This window comes from Poecilia reticulata, linkage group LG14, assembly GCF_000633615.1.
Source record: "Poecilia reticulata strain Guanapo linkage group LG14, Guppy_female_1.0+MT, whole genome shotgun sequence".
Classification (NCBI taxonomy): Eukaryota; Metazoa; Chordata; class Actinopteri; order Cyprinodontiformes; family Poeciliidae; genus Poecilia; species Poecilia reticulata.
The window spans coordinates 25,417,944-25,437,407 of record NC_024344.1 but is presented as its reverse complement, the minus strand read 5'-3'; the positions used below and the strand labels follow the sequence as shown (position 1 = coordinate 25,437,407).

General features: G+C 42.6%; 1 protein-coding gene across 12 annotated transcripts in view; it reads left to right on the top strand.

The window, feature by feature from the left end:
• Positions 1–207: 207 nt before the first annotated feature.
• ncam1a (neural cell adhesion molecule 1a) overlaps positions 208–19,464 on the top strand; it is a 315,548-nt gene continuing 296,291 nt past the window's right edge. For 9 of the 12 annotated variants that reach the window (XM_008428583.2, XM_008428578.2, XM_008428582.2 and 6 more), the window contains exon 1: positions 208–515. In XM_008428583.2, the coding sequence (XP_008426805.1) occupies positions 464–515 (52 nt within the window). In that variant the 5' untranslated portion in view covers positions 208–463. The remainder of the gene's footprint in view (positions 516–19,464) is intronic. The other 3 variants (XM_008428585.2, XM_017308571.1, XM_017308572.1) reach the window with 1 other exon arrangement.

The window sequence follows — 19,464 nt, the reverse complement described above, 5'->3', positions numbered from 1 at the left end:
ATTACTTCACATATCTTGCAGAACTTTGCACATTCCTAATCTTATTAAGTGGAATTACAGAGGCCGTCATTGTGACCATCTGCTGCCGCTGCGCGCCCCGTTTGGATGCTGCAGCCGCTTCGGCTCGGCTCGGCTCGGCCCGCCCCCTCTGTGTGTGTGAGGTGGGAGGGGGGGGGAGGCTGGATCCTGGCGGGCGGAGTGATCCGTGCTGGTATCCGCTCAGTGCGTGTGTGTGCGCGTTGGTGCGAGCTTCGGCTGCTGCTGCTTGTCACTCACTGTGCCGCGGCGCGAACACGGGTAGCGACAAGGACCAAAAACCCGTCCTGTTGCAGCTGCTGTTTTACATCTCTGGGGGAAAAAAAAGAAAAAGAAAATAAAAGAGAAAAGCCACACAGAGGCTGCTCTGTGTTCATCCAGAAGCTCTCCGCTTGATCTTCAAGGAGAATATCTGTGAGACATTACAATGCTTCAGATAAGGGACGTCCTCTGGGGACTGCTGTTCACCGGCTGTGCAGGTGAGAGCACTTGTTTATTTCTAACAATAGGAGATTAAGTCCGGGCTGTTTCCCACAGCAGAGCTGCTGATTGGAGGCAGAGCAGCATCCTCTGGCTGCCTCCACAGCACCGGCTCCGGACGGGAGCAGGAGGAGGCTGCTGCTGCTGCTGCTGCTGCTGGGGCTGATGGGGCTGCTGGGGCTGATGGGGCTGCTGGGGCTGATGGGGCTGCTGGGGCTGATGGGGCTGCTGGGGCTGCCGTGCCTTTCACAAACACAACCGCCCGAAAAAAGTTTCTCTAGAAGGAGAAATGTCTTCCGTCTGTGCGCAGATCAAGTACAACGCGCGAAAAGAGAAACGTATTCATTCTGACTGACTGCAGACTTTCGTATCAGACATATTTTCGATAAATATTTTTTTTAAACTAAAAAGTAGCCGCAGACCAGATCTGGGGGATGATTTTCTTCTGAGTTTGTGGGTTTGTGGTCCTGTGTGAAGGGAATCTGTCGGTGTTGTGCGCGGCAGTTTGAGAGCCGGAGTTGTTTTGCGGGAGAGGATGCTGGCAGGGACTGCAGGGGGACCGTGTCCACCCGAACCTGAAAATCCGTCCATTCAGCTGCACATATAAAATCAGCGCAACAACCTTTTTTTTTTATCCAGAAAGTGCCCCTCTGCTCTGTTGGTACGGTGACGCGCCACGGACGGCGTGTCAGAGAGTGGGTCTCTTTTCACGGTGAGGCTTTGTTTCGGGGTTAACAGCCAAAAAATAAAAATCCACCTTTTTAGATTTGCCAGACCACCACTTAGACCCTTCGTTTCCAGCTGGGTTAGACGATGTTATATTGCGCTATTCTCTAATTTATGCACAAAGAAATTCCTTTTAATGCGCCAGTTTGAGTCTGCTACTGTTTACATGTACCTGCGGTCCAGATCAACAGTAATTCACCGCCTCTGTGCATCCGAACCGCTCTCAGTTATCCTCCCGCACTGAGACTTTCGAACTTGATAGCGCGTTTTTTTCCCCACTGCGCACAGATTCTGCGGCTCCCGGCTGGTTTGATTGCAGTTTTCAGTTTGGGCGGTTGGAAAGAAATCCGTCATCCATTGAGGGCGACTCGGCGCTCATTCAGTGTATACAATAGGACCCAATCCCAGCGCTCCAATGGTTATAGTGCAGGGGACCGACCCCACTCCCCCCTCTCACTGCAGCTCAGGGTTCCAAGTGGAGTTTGAGGACCCCCAGGGGTCACTCGTGAGTGGAAGAGCGGTTTGATGACGGCGTTGAATGTAGTGGATGTTAAATGGCGTCATGGTGTTTATTCTGACCTCAGGTTTCAGGGTCACAGTTCCTGCCCCATGTACTTCAGTCCAACTCTGCAGAAAACCTGTGATCATTCTGACCCCAACGCTGCTTATTTTCCTGTGAAATATGTGAATATTATTATTTTTTGTTTTACCTACACAGGCGTTTATACCGACACTGCTCTGATAGTTACATAGGAATTTCAGCTGCAGCGTGTTGACCTGTAATGAGAAGGTCCTGGGTTTGAATCCCAAACATGATCAGTTTCTACTTGGCGTGTTCTCCCTCTGTGTTGATGGCTTCTCTCTGGGTACTCTAGTACAGTAAAGAACCATTTTTGAAAGGCCTATTGATCGTTCTAAACTGGATTATTGTGACCTATCTAGCATGTGACTGCTGGTAATGGATGAGGCTGAATGCGAGCGCTGTGACGGAGTTGCTTTTCATGACGGAAATATCAATTTAATCAAAGTTTTGTCTGCGGTTCCTAGGTGGCCTTTGTCCGCTGTTAGTGGCATTCAGTCAGAACATGTTCAGCTTTAAACAGAAATGGAGGAACTGAATAAATGTCCTGCTGCTGATATTTTAGTCTCTGTTCATTGAGAGTCTTCTTCACTGGTCCAAAGTCTTCCAGCTGGTGTAGGTACAAGCTTTGTAGGACACCATGCTAAGGGGAGTCGTCCGTAAAGCTACACAGTCAAAACTTTTTGCAATAATTTCAGTTAGATTGTCGGATAAGGAAAAAATAAAGTTTTTCAGTCATGTTTTTCGTTATATTGTTAATTCATTTATCCGTTTCAAATTAAATATTATCAAGCTAAATATTTAATGAACTAAATATTTAGCTTCAAACTAAATATTTAGCTAAATATTTAGCTTGTTTAGCTTTGAGCTAACTAAGTAATATACAGATTTACTTGCTGATAATGGAAGTGGATTTACCAGTGTTACATATTTTTCTTCCACTTTGACACCATAAAATAAGCCTCACTGCTGACAGTGATTGTTCCTGAAGCAGAGAAGCCATATCAACACCACTCACTGTCACATGACCAAACAGAGTCGACTCACTCCCCCTCCAGAAACTCGAATGGAAACCATATGAAAAATAAACTACAGCCCAGTTTTACCCATCCGGACAAATATGCCAAAAAAATAGCAAACACCAGCCGGTACCAATTTTGCTGCAAATAAATTGAGCGTCCCTGCTAATTAGCCACAGCGACACAGAGTCAGTTTATGGAGGCAGCCATCCACATCTGAACTCAACGTCACATCAGCTGGAGCTGCTGAATGAAAACCTGGCTGTTCTCTGCAGCTTTACCTTCAAAAAATAAAAAAATAAAAAAATCAACAGTTAATGTCTTAGCCATTTGCTGCATCTTTCTACAACTCTTGCATATTTTTAGTTTACAGCTTTCTTTGCCTTTGCTGTCTTGTGTGAAAGGTTCTATTCATGAGAGTCTGCCTCGCGTGGAAGATTGGACCTTGTGGTTTTGTGGCAACTCGGTAACTGAATGTAAAGCGTTTGTGATGAAAGGATTTGATTTCCACAAACGTGACTCATCAGGCCCGGTGTTGACACAGTTCTACTGTCAGCATGTTTTCGAGCTGTTTCTGGGGTCGGCTGGACCACAGCGCGCCGCTCGGAGACGTGCAGTTTCCCTCCGCAGCCCCAGGTGGCGATAACGGGCTTGGTTGTTGACTCGGAAAGGTGAAATTGAACTAAAAGATCTTTTGCCGCGTGAAAGTTCATCGTCTTCACACAAATATAAAAATAGAAATGCCTCTTAAGACGCCATATCTGTATTGCATATCGTCAGATCAGCAGCTTTTCTTGGCATCTCGGGTCTCCCCCCTGCGCCACTGCTGTGCAGACGGTGCTGCGGTAACGAGAGAACACTGGATGTGTTCTTATTTTTATTTATTTTTATTTTTTCTTCCACGTGATTCATGGTCCTGCCGAGATATTCCGACTCCCCTGCAATTCGCTCCACCTTGGAGGGAAAGGAGAAAAGGAACCAACAAGGAGATAATTGGGCATCTGTGCCTCGGCCGCGTCCTGTTGCAGTGGAGAGATATTCAAATAAATTGATCCCGTCGTTTGATAGATTTGATAGAGCCGGGTGTATTGAAGGGGCAATGACAGCATCGCGCTCTTTCGAGGGCCGAGCAATTTAATTACATTTATTGATTTCCTGTTTCTCATGCAACTCGGCCATAATTGAATTTTGAGGCTATAGCCACATATATTAGAATGCAGGGCCACGGCACCTCTCAGGAAATAACTGAATTATTGCCAGAGTGAATGAGAGATCATTTTAGAAGTGGGCATGGACAAATGCTCTGACTTGCCTCAGAGTAGCTGAGTGTTTGTCGGAGTCGCATCATATCCATGGTGATCAGCGGACGACCTGAAGTACTCCGAAGTGTGTTCCTGTGTAATCACAGGAACACGTAAAAAAAATTAAAATGAAAAAAAGAAATCTCCTGCTTGAAGATGAAACTTATAGGTGTGCTGCTGGATCGCTGGTGACGCTTTATTAGCAATGAGATGTCTTGATTGAGTGAGCCGGTGTGCGAAAAGGTCGAGAGGTTTTGCCGTTTCTTTTCCGTTTAGGGTCTTGGGCTGTCAGCTGCTGGAAAATGAATGCAGGCACGTCTGCCAAAAAAAAAAGAAAAACAAAAACAAAAAAAAAAAACGGCCTAACACTCACTCAGCATTTTCCTGCGCGGTAACATTTAGGAACCCACTGCAATGACTAATGGGATATTTTCAAATGGGTGGTAAATGTTTTAAATGTAAGATTACATTTTTATTTTATTTTTGATGGATGCTAAAAGCGCAGCTGAGCTGTGTTCTTCCTGGCCTTTATTTGGGACCCGCCGCGTTTTGTTTTTTGCCTCTGACAGTAATTGCATTCGAAATGGATTTTCTCACTTGTATTAATTATCCCTCCACCTGACCCGACATGTCTGTCTGTCTGTCTGTCTGCGTTTTTGTGCCATTTCGTCTGTGTTGATGTGGAACCGACCTGCGCAGCCTAAACTCCCGAGATAAGAGCTAATCGATGCAACGGCAGATGCCGGAGTTCATTTAACGACCCTCTGCTGCAGATTTAAAACTCTGTATTTACTCTGAGTGCGGCGCTAACCTTCACAGAACGAGGCTCAAACTCAGCATGTTCAGAGAGGGGAGAAAAATGCACAATTCCTTTATGGCCAACATCTGGGACGTTTAACTGCTGCGGTGAGTTCAAAGCCGCTGTGAAAATAATACTGTCTTATTTTAGACTTGGAGAGCTGGAAAAAAAAAAAGTGGCCAAACAAGGGAAAATTATAAGGTGCTTTTTAGGTTAACTCTCAGAATAAAATCGGATCCTGGATCTTCTGAACTTTGGTCAGCAGTCGCACCGCAAGTCGTGTTGCATTCAAAGGAGCTTGAACACAATCTGAAACGAGACTTTCCTGCATAGGAACGAGGACACGCACGAGCTACATATTATAAATCGAATATTTTGAAAGCGTCAGAACGTTGCTGCTTATTGCATCATATATTTCCTAAGATGAGTTGATTAATCAAAAACTGCAAGAAATCACAGACGCCTCGGTTCTCATTTAGACCAACATTTCTAACCAAATCGGCAGAAAGTATTTAAACTAGGGACTCTGAAAAAGAGCTGCCAGAGAATCATCAGAAACATTAATATTTAAATGACACATAATAATGCAAATTTAATGCTAACACATAATAAGGGAGTGTTTATCTCCTGGTTGAACACGGCTCAAACAAGACGGCACTTGGCATTCAAATAAATGGAAATGCACGATTTGTTTATTTGTAAACGGTGAGAAAACAGTTGGAGGCTCCTTCCCCGCCCACACGTCAGAGCAGGGCACCGTGCCAATGTGTAACTGGTGGTTTCTTCATGCATTTATTTACCAATTTGCTGCTATTCTTTGAAGTTTTTGAGCAAGGAATGTTTTTTCCATTTGATTTCTGCTTGGAAGCAGCTAATCTGACGGGAGTTTTTCATTGCTGGGTTCGCCCGGCTGGTTCTGGTCCAAAGGACCCAAGGTCAACCTGAGGTATAGTCCCAGTGGGTGATGGAAATCCTGCTTCCACAAGGTAGCGGCCTGGACAAAGCCTTTCTATTGAAAGCCTGCTTTGGAACAGTTGCCTAAAAACCATAAAATCCCTTCTGGTTTGTAACTTTGACTTAAAATATCAATATATCCAGACACAGCCTGATCTGTTTGTAGCTATTTTATCGCTGCTAAGCTAATTCATAATCTAGATTTCTATCCTGCCTGACAAAAAAAAAAAAGTCACTACTAAAGAAAAAGGCTGACCTACTCCAGGGTTTTGTTGGATTGCCTTTAGCTTTGACTCTAACACTCATTCATTGTTTCAGTAAGTTTTTGCAATGTCCATTGTTGCATTAACTTTTCACTTAAATCTTGTATTGATGATGGTAAAGTCCATGGCAGGTAATGAACTACATCAATGTGAATTCAGAGCAGCAGAGGAAGATGCTTTTCTCTGGTTTAGTTCAGGAATTCAAACTAAGTTCTCATTGGTTGGAGGTAACGGTGCCCACTGTACAACCCAAACTGTACTTTTAATTGTTTTCGGCTTGTATGAACAGCGTTTGCATCTCCAGACGCTGACTGGTGTTTTGCTGTCCGCAGCTGGTGTTAATAGATTCTGCTCGAAGCACTGTGTATAATTGCCATTTCTGAATAGTCTGTTAGCATTCAGACATGCTTTCTGAGCTGGTTTCTGTGTGGATAAACTTGGGAAGTTCAGAACAGGAGAGAGAGGTTCTGATGAGTTAAATGCGTCACCCATACAGGAAAAAAAAAACTGTTTGGACAACATATGCGTCAGCTGGAGGTTCACTGTAGCAGGTGGAGAACTGATGTACATATTATTGGAGAAAGGATTCATTCAGTGCCATCGGAGAAATGACAGACTTTGGTATCAAAGTCTGTATTTGCAGGGGGAGATCTTAATATTTCCAGAGCCTTCCTTCTGCTTTGCTTCATTCTGACAAATAGAGTGAGATCTTGCGCAAAACGGTGGCTTATGAGATTGGCATCCTCCGCGTTTGCTGCAGCCACAACAAATGGTTGATGGGGAAAGTGCGACTCCAACGTATCCCGGAGCCAAATTCCACCAGCTTCCCTGTGTGGTCATTAAAGTTGATTGGATTTTCATGCACAAACAAGTTTATGGTAATGGCGTTGTAGTCGGAGTCGTACAGTTTGTTAAAGAACACAAACAGATTAAAACTAAGTACGTGTAATGGAACTGATTATCCACATTTTAATGACATCTCATTATTCTGGACACAAAATTAGAGTTCTTAATTTCCTTTTGAATTAATTTTCAAATTTAAATACAAAACTCCATTGTCTATTTTGGCAGATATTTTCCAATGGCCAAACAGACGATGGATGGATGGTTTAGTGGATGGGTGGATTAATGGTGGGCTGATGGGGTTTGTTGGGTGAGCAGATGACTAGATGTACTGATAGATGGTTGAATAACCATTTTTGAGCAGAGGTGGATGAATGATGAATATTGGATGGATGGAAGCTAAACTCAGTGCTAGTTGGATGGATAAAGGGAAGTTTTTCCTCTCCACTACTGCTACATGCATGCTTGGCATGAGGCGTTAGCTGCAAATTTAATGACTGTGAGAGATTGTCTACCTTCGCTGTGTTCGTCCAGAAGAGAACGCTGCAAGTCAATGACTTGATTCAATCTGCTGGATTTCCCTTAGAAAACGCTTTTAACTGATTCGAGTTATGAACTGAACTTTCCTGCAGTGATTTAATAACGAGGACTAATTGGACTATATGAATGATTGGATTGAATTTACTTTTCACATGGATACAACTCTCAGACAAAGCAATAATGCTGCAGATATTTCTTTTGTCCTACTCTTCCTAGGATCATAAAAAAACATAATGCAAACGTTAAGAGAATCTGAAATGGAATAAAAGATGTTTTTCCCTTTTATCCATTCCTGCCTTATCACAGTTTTAAAGGTTCTGGTGGTTCCTGCAGAACTTCAAAATGACTCAACTGGCTGTTTCATTTCTGCTGACGGTTAGATGAGGACAAGCTGCCTTTGCATGTTAATCAGTGCTTGAATAAAGGCCGTGTGTGATTTTTCATTGTGCGAGCTCTGATGGAGTCCTATAGAGAAGTGAATGTGTGGAGGGAAAGAAACAGGAGGAGGCTGAGCTTGTTAGACGGAAACACTCAAGTAGCACCAAGTTTGCATGTGAGAACATCATGTTAGTTTGCAGCACCTCCACATCTGATCGAGAGGAAAAAAACAAAACACTTCAATGACTTATCTAGTTAAAAATGCTTTACACAACAAGTCTTTTAAATAAAATCTATAAACACTTTGTCTTGGATTGAGCTGAATGTTTCTAAAGTGTGAAAAATGCACTTTATGACTATTATTTACATTAATAAATTGGAATGGATGCTTTGGTGCATTTAAAAAAAAGTCTCTCAATCTGTTTTTTTTCTTTTTCTTTAAATCTTTACAACAATGTACGCAGCACATTTTATTTTATTTTTTTCAGGGCAGGGCAATTAATTTTAACGGCTAAAATAAGTGATGCAAATAAGTTTAAACAAAGAGGTTGGTATGGGTTCTGCAAGAGAACTGTTTGAATCTGGACCTGTTGGTCGATAAAAAGCTTGACCATTACATATTGAATAAGCAGCCTCATTTAAATATAATTTTAGTGAGAGATGCCAGAAAATGAGGCATTCCAAAGCAGCGAGACAATGGCAGCAGCAGAATCTCACACACCAAAATGAGTAAAAATCCCACCATGAATGGAAAAACATTTATCAAGTTACAAAATTTATTTATTTTTTTTCAAATTTTACTGGTGGCTCAATTATTTTCATCCCTGCTGTTTGGAATATTTTCAGCCCTGTTTTGCTGACAGTAGGTCTGCAGCTCTTGATCATCTATACTTTAAAAAGCTGAAGCCTACAGAGAGGCGGTCTCTGGCCGACATCTTCTACCCCTGATGATGACCTTTTGTCAGTTTTCTAGCAGATCGCCAGAATGTTATGTCAAATATATTTGCATATCAGAGTTCATGATGCCATGTGCCTTTTAACAAGGTTCCCATGGCCACTGGAAAAGCAACAAGCCCACAGCACCACACATCCTCTAACATGTTGAAATGACTTTCAACATGTTAATGCTTTAGTTCTCGCCAAACCTGTCTGGACGGTTTACAGCTGAAGTGATTACCACTTAAGTAATGCGCTCAAATTATAATTTACACGACTAAAACACAGTGCGAGATCTTGCTGGTGTTTCCAGTGCAGCGCAAATGTCGATACGCTCTCGTGCTTCTGCGCTGCTTAGTTAGTTATACCAGCTAATGTTTGAGATTTAGAAGCTTGCCGGGACTTTGCTGGATCAAATCCTCCGGCCCAAATCCACCAGATTTTCCAGCATTGTGACACCTGCTGCTCCAGCTCACAGCACATTGTGGCTCTTTTTCACTTTTCTGCTGAGCTCTCTAAGTGAGGCTGCCAAGTCTGGCGAGGATGCCCAAGGTGATGATCGACTCCATTACTGTGTAACAGAATCCCAGTGTGATGTCCATGTCCTCCACTGAACTGCCTGCAGAACTACAAGAACAGGTTTTATTGGGAATAGAAATTGCGTCGATGATCCAGCTTTCTTTCCTCTCAGTACGAGACGCGGTGTTATTTATAGACTGCCACTATCCCAACACTACTTCCCCTCAGGGCTGGCATTGTTGAGCAGATGGCATTTTGTGTCTTTGAAAGTCAGACACGTCTCGCTTTCCTTTGTTTCAATCTTAAATGATCATTGCGTGAACGGTTCACTTGTTTCAGCCAAACATTAAAAGCATCTCGAGATCTAAAATGCATCATTTGAGCTGCAGCGAGAATTCATCTGAGATTGCTTGCTCTTTCATGAGTTATAAAAGCACAGGATGTTCCTTTGTCGAAGAAATCCTTTCAAATATCTTAAAGCGGTCTTACAGTCCATATATAACGGGATGGTGGTGGTTGCTGCAAATCTTAAAGCACAAAAGTTGCATATAAAATTCATCAAACGCTCAGTTTTCTAGCAGGAGTGTTCTGTTCTTCTGCATCCACCTGTTCAGGGAGCAAGTGTGCAGAGATATTGCAATGATTCTGTCCAAATCTACCTGGAGAATTTCTGACATCTTGAGTGTGTAAATCGTTCATCTGACCTCCAGACAACCACATGTTGGCATTTGGTGTCCAAGGCAGCCATCGGCTGCAGTGACACGCTTCACTTCTTGGATAAATCAAAGTGTGGTTCTGAACTGGAAAAGAGGTGGCTTGACCCCCCTTCAGGTTTGGGTCAGTCACCGGAAAAGTACACTTGTCTCTTATCCACCAGTGATGGTTGGGTGGAGATGGAAGGTGGAGGGCTTGGCACGACCTGATTTTAAGATGTTCATCTGACCGTTCCTGCAGTTTGAGACACCAGGAGAACTGCTGGAGCGATCTAAAGCTCTTTTTATGTATTACATTTCACTGACTTTTTTCACTCTTCTCTTAAACTATCTGCCTTCCATGTCCAAAATCTGCACACGGTCTTCAAAGGTGTGTCTTTGTTTTTGAATGACCTTTCTGTCCGTGCTGTGATGCTCTTCTTTGGTGCTGTCATCACGTTTTTGACCTGAATGCAAGACTGCTGGAAAGAAAATGACTCTGTTGAATCACTTGTACTTCTTTGGGTAACTTTTTACCAGCTGGCATTATAACCTGATTTTATCTGCATTGTGTCATATCTAGGACCAGATACCGGTCTGTATAATTGATCTGAACTCATGATTGGATAGGTTTCTGATTGTCTAATGTGTTTTCAGACTAAACTTGTTGTGAAATCAATTTAATTTTCCGTCGTCATAACCATCTCCTGCATCCAGTGTGAACATCAGCGCCAGTGGAAGTCAATCCAGTTGCCTGACTGTATTATTAGCATGCAGAGTGGTCATGCATGACGGCTGAAAAGGAGCGGCCTATCAGAGATCGTATCCAAGCAGTCTCCTGTGATACGGCTGTTGTTCAGCCTGGGTTGCCTCTGTTCTGGCCCTTATCATGTGGGCTGTGTTTGCAGCACATGGACGACTTCTGGTCTGATAAATGTATCTTGAACCTTATCTCTTAAACCAGCTGAACAAAACAATTAATTTTCCTTCACGTCTGGTGTATTTGGGGATAATTTATCCTTACTGTTGTCAGTAGTTCTATATAATCTTAAATCTGAAATGTTTTTAAAAAAAAACTTTTTTTCACATTGATCTTAGGTTTTATTTTTTTTTCAGTAATGTATGGCATACAAGTGCCAGTTTCTGCTCTTTATGCTCTTAAAAACGTGAACCAATCCCTCCAAATCAAGACTGTCTGTTAATGTAATCATTTAAGGGAAAGAACAATAATTATTCTAATTTATTTTGACTTTAGGACTGTTAATAGTTCATCTTGACGTCCCTCAGGCTCTCCATGTCCGTGTGTCATGGCTGTGTTGCAATCCGTATCACAGTTTAGGATATGTTGAATATTCATCCTTGGAATATGATTTAGCTTCAGGGTGGCGTGCTCTGTGTTAACTGGTCACTACTCATTTCTAAGCTCGTAGTGGTGGCGGCCCTGGGCGTTGAGGCTTACTTTGTGTTTGCACTTACAAACTGTATCTTTGATGTTGCACCTTGTAAAGCAAAGCAAGGAGCCTGCAGCAGCGCTTTGGATGTGCTGAAGCTGCCCGATGGCTTTTTCTTTGTAAAGCCGCTACATACACCATTACAACATTAACCTATTGAAAGTAATGGTGATATGCACTAATTCCTTAATTGAATGCACTTATTGTTTCTAGACCTCTGGATCCCACTGAATATTTCTAATGAGACTGTACATGGACTAAGTTGTGTATTTTAATGGGTTAATGTATTTAATGAATAGTATTAATGTTTTATCCACAAATCGACAAATCAATGTATTTTTGTCTGTAACAAAAACACACAAAAACACACTAAAGTCAGAAGTATGTTAGCTTTATTATTGTCAGACGTATCGCTGTCCTTCAGAAGCTGCAACCAAACGGCTTTAGGCTCCAATCTACTTTTTTTTTTCTCAAGTTCTTGCTTGAGAAAGAAGAACTTTCTTCTTTCGTGCCTGCTGCTTACTACTGATCTATGCCTGGTTTTTTGTCCTATTATGCAAAATTCACTTTGTATATGTTGTTGTACTTCCATTTGGGTCTCTACTGCTTCTAGAAACAGTCCAAGTGCTAAAAAATAACCATGCAGCCATTTGTAAAAGTGTTTTTTTTAGTGTCTAGAAACTGAGCCATTTTTAAAACATTCCAGTAATGATATCACAGCCGGTGAGTACTGCTCCGTTACCAACCAACCATAGCAGAACTCTGCCCACTTCATAGTTAGAAGTTTGGAAGTTTACGACTGTATGCACTGTACAATGGCTGCTGGAAAGATCTGAGTTAGAGATGTCAATTAAAATTGACCTGAAAAAGTTCCCTTAAGAAATCTCACATTTGATCTTTGCTAAGATTTATAGTTTCCAAATTACAGAAAGTAGTCCTGGTCTGTTGAATAAGATCTGAACCAGTTTGGAGCAGTACCAGGCAGTCCTGACCACTGTTAGGCTGTGATGTAATGGCAGCCCAGAAGTTTTAGATGGATTGCTCTTGATATGTGTGTCATTTTAAAAAAATCACCAAAACAGCTTCAGGGTTGTGCTTCTCACTGGAAAGCACTGAGTGGAGTATGTTTTTTTTTATTTAAAAAAAGTAAATTTGTTGAAAAACACATCCGCCTTTAGTACCAGTTGCTGGGTTGTTGTGGCATAGACATATTTTAGCTGAACTGGCCGGGCTCAGCTCCGAGGCCAGCTAGGGGATCAGTGATAAATGGTGTTTATCTGATGCTCCTTATGGAGCACCATAAGGTGCAACAAAACCAGGTTTTCAGTTTTATTTTTTCCCTGCTTGCTATCAGATGTTACCATCTCACTCTGCTGTAGATGAGCTGTCATTTTGAGTCGGGATTTATGCAGGTTCGTGTTCCGCTGCCTCCTAATCCCAGGGGGTCACTCACCGTAATGATGTAATGCCTAGCAATAACTCTTAGCTCATCCCAGCCTCTCTGTGATTGGCCATCTCCTTCAGGTGTCATCCCGGCCCAGCCTTGGCGTGAAGAATAGGAACAAAACAAAAACTCTTCTCTTCCGGGAGGAGACGATGAGACCAGATGTGCACCTTGTGTGTTTTTTTTTCTGTTGAGTTGTTTACTTTCTAAATTGGCACGACTGCCTGCGGATGCGTTCTCGAGGCGCTCACCACGGCTTGTCTGTTTTCAGAACGCACCGTCAGAGATGAGGGCCATGCATTTAACTTTTCATAAATAACTATGGTCCTAAGTAAGGCAGCTGCAAGGAAGGCCTTGCGTGTTTTATAAAAGCATCGTTTTTTTTTCTTTTGTAAGTGCCTTTCAGACATGAACACCTTCAATATTGCATGTGTGCACAAGAGGGGACACATGCTACTTGTGCAGGAAACGGAAGCACATTGGTGGGTTTCTGAAGAATCAGGATGTAGCGTTGTATGCCGATTTGAGTTTATCCTCAACGACGCCTTAGAGCATCAAAAAGCATCCAAATTTCAGGTTAATAAATAAAACCATCTGAAAAGAATGTCCCGTCTCCTTTGAAGGGCGGAACATAAACGTGAACCGAAAATTCTATTTATTTTCCTCCATTTTTAATGAGCTGCAGCTGTGGACAATGCTAATAACTGTCAGGAAAACTGAATTATTATGTTTGACTGTGAAACTTCTTATTTCACTGTAACTATACAGCATGATTCAAGGAGCCAGTCTGCTCTGAATGGTCATCAATTATTCATATGTGGAGTAGAAGCAATGCTACACCACGGTGTGTGTGAGGCAGACAGGGAAGAACACTGTGTAGAAAAATGGGATTTTTCTGTTTTACTAAAATAAACTAAAATGAAAATTAGATGTGCAGAGTTTTAATATTTGGAGTCCTAAGCTCTCTTTTTTTAATTTCAGGATCGATTACTGTGGTTAGCACATTTAGCACATTTTTCTAACAGGCTTCCTGCATTTCTGAATTTGTGGTTTCCATAATGAAGACAGGTCCAAAAACATATTAAAGAGCATTATCTATGATTCAGATTCAGTATTAAATTGCAAAATAGTCTTACATTTTTTTTGTACAACAGAATATACAAGGTTTTCACATAAAAACAATCACCTGTAAGTACGGAAAGGGATGATAGAATATTTACATGACTTAGAAAACAGATCTTTAACATAAATAATATTGATTTTAATTGTTTACACTGAGAACATTGTGAAACCCCTGGAGATGATGGTGAAAAGTACAGACAACCCTATGCTTCCTCTTCATCTCCCCAAAATTTCCCAATTGGGACAAAGAACTGAATCAGAGCCAGTATGTAGTGACAGTTGAAATAATTAGCTAGTGACGAGTTTAGACTATGTTTTAGCAATTTAGTGGGTCTTTGTTCTCTCTCAGCTTTTTCTGACTGAGTCTTTGTTGCAAAAATAAACTTTTTTTTTTCATGGTGGTCATTAGTCAAGTTAAGATGAAAATTGCCTTGTTTTGGTGCTGCTGTTTATGGAGACTTCTTGTTTTAACATGAGCGAACTGGGCAATATTGAACTTTATGTGGAGGGAACGGTTTAGGTAATTGTATGCAGTTATGGAAAAAAAGAGTGTGTGTGCGCAAATAAAGCACATTCTCTTTGTGTGTTTTGGTGAAATGTGCTTTGAGCTGTTGATGCTGAAACGAGATGAGACAGACACATTAAGAAGGTGTTGATTTGACAGCAGACGCAGCAATCGCTCGCTGATCAAAGTCATGTCAAAAATCATCTAATTACTCTGTAAAACTCACAATCTAATATGGAAGGTGGATGAAGCTGAATGCCTGTTCCACCTGCCCACAGGATAACGCTGATGTCTGACCTAATGCAATAAGCGGTTTTATGACGGGCGGGTAGCAGGTGGATTTAAGGTAACATCATTTGGGTGCTGAGAGGAAGCCGCTGTTGGCATAACAACAGAAGCAGTCGAGCTGAGGACGCAAAAACCTCATCCATCTTTGACTCTGGGGACTCTTGACGTCAGAAACCGCATCCGCATGAGACCGATCGGGACTGGAATAGAGGATGAGAAGCGCGTTAGCCCCAGTGGCAGGTTTTAACGTGGACAATGCGACTCATTCTCACCAACTTTTCTCTACTGGTCTAGCGTTATCTTGCTACTGGAGACCAACTGGTGTCTGAAGGATAAGCACGGCTAACGCACCTCCAGGCAAAGGCTTTGCTTTCAGATCTACAGATTAGCAGAATTGCACAATTTGATCCAACCACAACCTTTTTCAGAGTATTCCGTCTGCCTGCTGCTCTGCTCAGACTGCTGCAGTCGAGATCAGGCGGGTCAGCAACTCATTATGCTGTTACACTAACAGTATTTGAAGAAAAAAGCCTGAGGAGTGGCTCTGAGAGATTGGGTCGTAGACAAAGGTGTAGGGTGGCAGTGAGGAGGAAAGGAGGAGGAGGAGGGGTGGGAGTGCGACGCTGTGGAGAGGGACTCTGGAAACAATGCAAAGTGTTGTCAAGGAGGAGCGGCCGGGTTGGCAGGGCACTTAAACCTCAGGATACATCGTTGTCCTCTGCCGAGTGTGTGTAATGATGCACGCCGAGAGCAACGTGGATTTCAATTCTTTAAATTAAATTAACCTGACAGGTATTTTATATTCACGTTCAGATTCCAGATTAAGGCCAGCCTTCACATCGCTGAACATTTCCTTTTTCTGAGTTTATAACGAACAAAGCGAAGCCCTTTGACTCGAATAACTCACAGAATCACATTGTCGTTTTTTTTTTTTTTTGTGTGTCTAAAAATGCAGCACCTTCGCGTAAAGCGACTGCGATAAAAGGAGAAAAGCCGCGTTTAGCTGCGTGTCCTGGCCTGATTATGTCTCCGGAGTGAATAGCCACTCTCCTGACTGACAGCTGTCTCATTTTTTATCTGCACGGCTCTTTTGCATAATGCGCTGCTCTGCTGCTTTAATGAACCGGCAAAGTTCTGTAGCTGCGTAATTATTCTGCTCTATTGACAGCTCAGAAATTATGCCCGCACATGAAAGCTGATACTAAAACTCCTTTTTTTTTCATTTTTCTTTTTCTCTTACTCTTGTCGGAGAGCAGAATTCACTCTGCTGATGATACATGAATGTTGGCAGGTGATAAAGAAAAGCTTTTCACACGATGCTGTGTCTTGGCACGCCGGTGTTGCAGTTTCTCCTCTGTTTTTTCATGTTTTAATGCTAATACCTAAAATTCAAATGTTAATCCCAGACATGTGAATGTATTGTCATATGAATGCATGAAGGTATATTTTTTTAAACTGTTCCACTTTAGAAAGTTTTATCAATAAACTCCAAACTATGCTGTTGGAAGTCTTTCTGATTATAATTTATCAGCTCTCTTCTTCCACCCTAAGCTAAAGAAGAAATGATGCCAAATATGGAGAAATGTTTAAAAATAGAATGTCATTCTTTCCTTCAGACCTGGAAGATCAAAGCTTCTGACTAACTAAATTTAGATAATTCTTTTCTGCTCGTTATTTTATGTCTCGCTCAGTTTCTTCTCATCTTCTGACAGACTGTGAGGTAAATGTCAGACGCAGACCTGCTGAGCAAGCAGAGGGAGGAAATATGTGTCCAGAACAAAGGAAGAGTGTCATGCTCCATGTCACCGATTCTGTATGGGAGTGCTGCGCAATCAGATGGACAGAACTCAGAAGATTCAAAGATTCAGCACGAGGGATGGAGGGGCTTGGCCTTTTTTTTAATATCTGAGCCGACGGCGGTCTGTGAGACTGCTCTGACCGAAGGCTGGTCATGTGCTTGGCACGTCCACACAGGGCTTATGTCTGCTCTGGATCTGGTCAGATCAAACAACCTGCTCTGAATATTCAGCTGGCATTTCCACCCATACAGTGGGGGGAAAAAACATGTTGAAAATGTTTCGAATTGACACGAAACTCACACCAGTATTAACCCATGCAAATCTACACATACAAAAACACAAGACAAACAAAATTCATGTGTTACATGTAATAAAGTGGGATAACGAGTGAGACGAATGAAAATGAGACGCAAAAAGCACAAGAAGCCGACGTAGCTAAAACCTATCACTGGTAAGATATACCAGCTGCTTCAGGTGGAAAATTAAGCTTTAGCTTTTAAAAATAAATGGAAAACATAAGTGCACTTTCAGCCAACCTACTGCTCAAGACTCCACTACTGAAGAGAAACACTGAGGCTTATTTAAACTTTGCAGAATGTTTTGACCAGCCAGTAAAACGCAGGTGGAGAGAGAGCGCTGGGTGGCTCAGCTGGTGGCGCCGGCACACCATGCGACCGTCCGGTGTTGGAGACCCGATCTTAGACCACTCGGTTAATTTTCTCTCCCTTTTCTAAACCTGTCTAATTACTGTTAAGGAAAAGCCACCAGTGTCAAAAAACATCTTCAAAAAAAAAAAAAATCCAGGGAGAATGTAGTCTGGTCAGACGAGACCAGACGGACATCACTGTTTATACGGCAACCAAATGGAAACTCTGAACTAAGTCGCTGGTAAATCACTCAACTTGGATCCAGTGAAAAGTCTTCTATCCTGAAGTCACATTTATCAAAAACAGTATTTCAATAGGTTGGATTACAAGATGGTTAGCTGTGATGACAAAAGGGCAAATATATATATTTTTTGTTTTTCTTTTGATTAAAATTTAAGACAAGAATTGGCTGACTATATCAGTTCCTGTGATTACTTTGCATTTCTTTCTACTTTCGACAAACTTGGTATTACCACAAGGTTAAAATGAAAAAAAAGAAGTCATTTCACGAATTCATTATATATATATAAAAATCAATTCTACACATGGTTTCTTTGCTTACCCTCTGAGAATGTGGCAGTAAGAAAAGGTGATTTCATAAAGACCCTGAGCGTTCTGCATCGGGATGAGTAGTGAATCATAAGCAGATCACTTATCAGTGTCTGACCTGGTGTCAGCTGGAAAGAGCAACTGAAAATGCCACATCATGCACCCGTCCTCCGTCCTCCAACCACTTGTTTCTGTGAAATGACTTGCCCCCCCCCTCTGTTGAAACAGTAAAGAGCTCATTGTTGTTTTTGGCTGCCGCCTCTTTCAGCTCCACCACATACTGCATCTAGCCTAGCACATCACTTAGTTAACCACCTTGTGTCATGGAAACCTCCGGGGGGACTTTGACTCTTCCTCCAATAATGGATCCCCACAGGGGCAGAGCAGACGAGGCCGAGATACTCCTCCGTGAATAATTTTGCTGTATTTTAGCAGAAGCGTCTCCAGTGGTCGATAATTTTCATGGGAAATTGAGTTTTGGAAAAAAAAAAAGAAAAAAAAAAGAGTGGACGGAGGACACAAAAGGATGGAGGGGACAAACGAGGCGGTTGTTAGCCCTGAGACTCATCCGACCGTCCGGGCTGTTAGCTGGCATGGCCAGCTTCCCAAGGACAGAGCCCTCTTTACAGCAGCGCCTGCTCATTAGAGAGCACATCTTTCATTGTTTGGAGACTTTAATGAGCCGACAGTGGAGAAACAAAGAGCAGCAAATGTGGCCTTTTGGATTCCAAACTGTAGCAGGACGGGAACAGCTTGAAATCCCGCTTCTCTTTCTCCTCATGAGCTGCACACACTCCTCGCACTTCCGAGGAGTCCTGCCCAACCCCCACCTGTTCCTTTCCTTCCATGTTTTTACCACTAACTCCCCCCCAACTTCCTCATTACCACTGTTGCAGAGAACAATCTCAGGGCACAGTTTTGCAGAGGACATTGAGGAGCTTAATTAGTCCATTCAGAGATATGGCTCTCCTTACTAGCCCATTGGCTCCTGCGCCTCAGGGGGGGCTTTAAATGGCAGCTCCCTCTTGCAGAAAAGGCTTCAAACTGTACAGAATATAAAATACCTGTCAGGTTAATAAGGGAGAACCCCAGGAACCCTCCTGCATTTATATTTGCTTGTGCTTTCAAGGCTTCAGCGTGGCAGTCCGGCACTGTTAGGGCAGCGATAAAAGGGAAATTAAACGAAGAATGTAACAATCCAAGAGACTGTGTTTTACTCTTCATTTTTTAATCATCCAGGCCCAAATAGGGCTGTTAGGAACAATTATAAATTCCACTAAAGGAGAAATTTTTGTGCTGAACTTGAGGGAGGCGGGCTGAGGATCCGACAAAGACAGCATGGCCTTGTGTCGCTGGAGGTCGTATTTGGACTGAGTTTTCCTCTGCTTGTTTCAGCTGCCAGAAAATGTTTGCACACCTAAGTGAAACATGCAGGGTAATCTTATAAATGGTATAAAACCATGTTGCGGCGGCAACCCTCGAACCCGTTGGTGGACACCTTCGGTGAGGGATGCTGTCAAGTTGAAGAAGGAGTCCTACCGGGCCTTTTTGGCCCGTGGGACTCCAGAAGCAGCTGATGGGTACCGGCGGGCG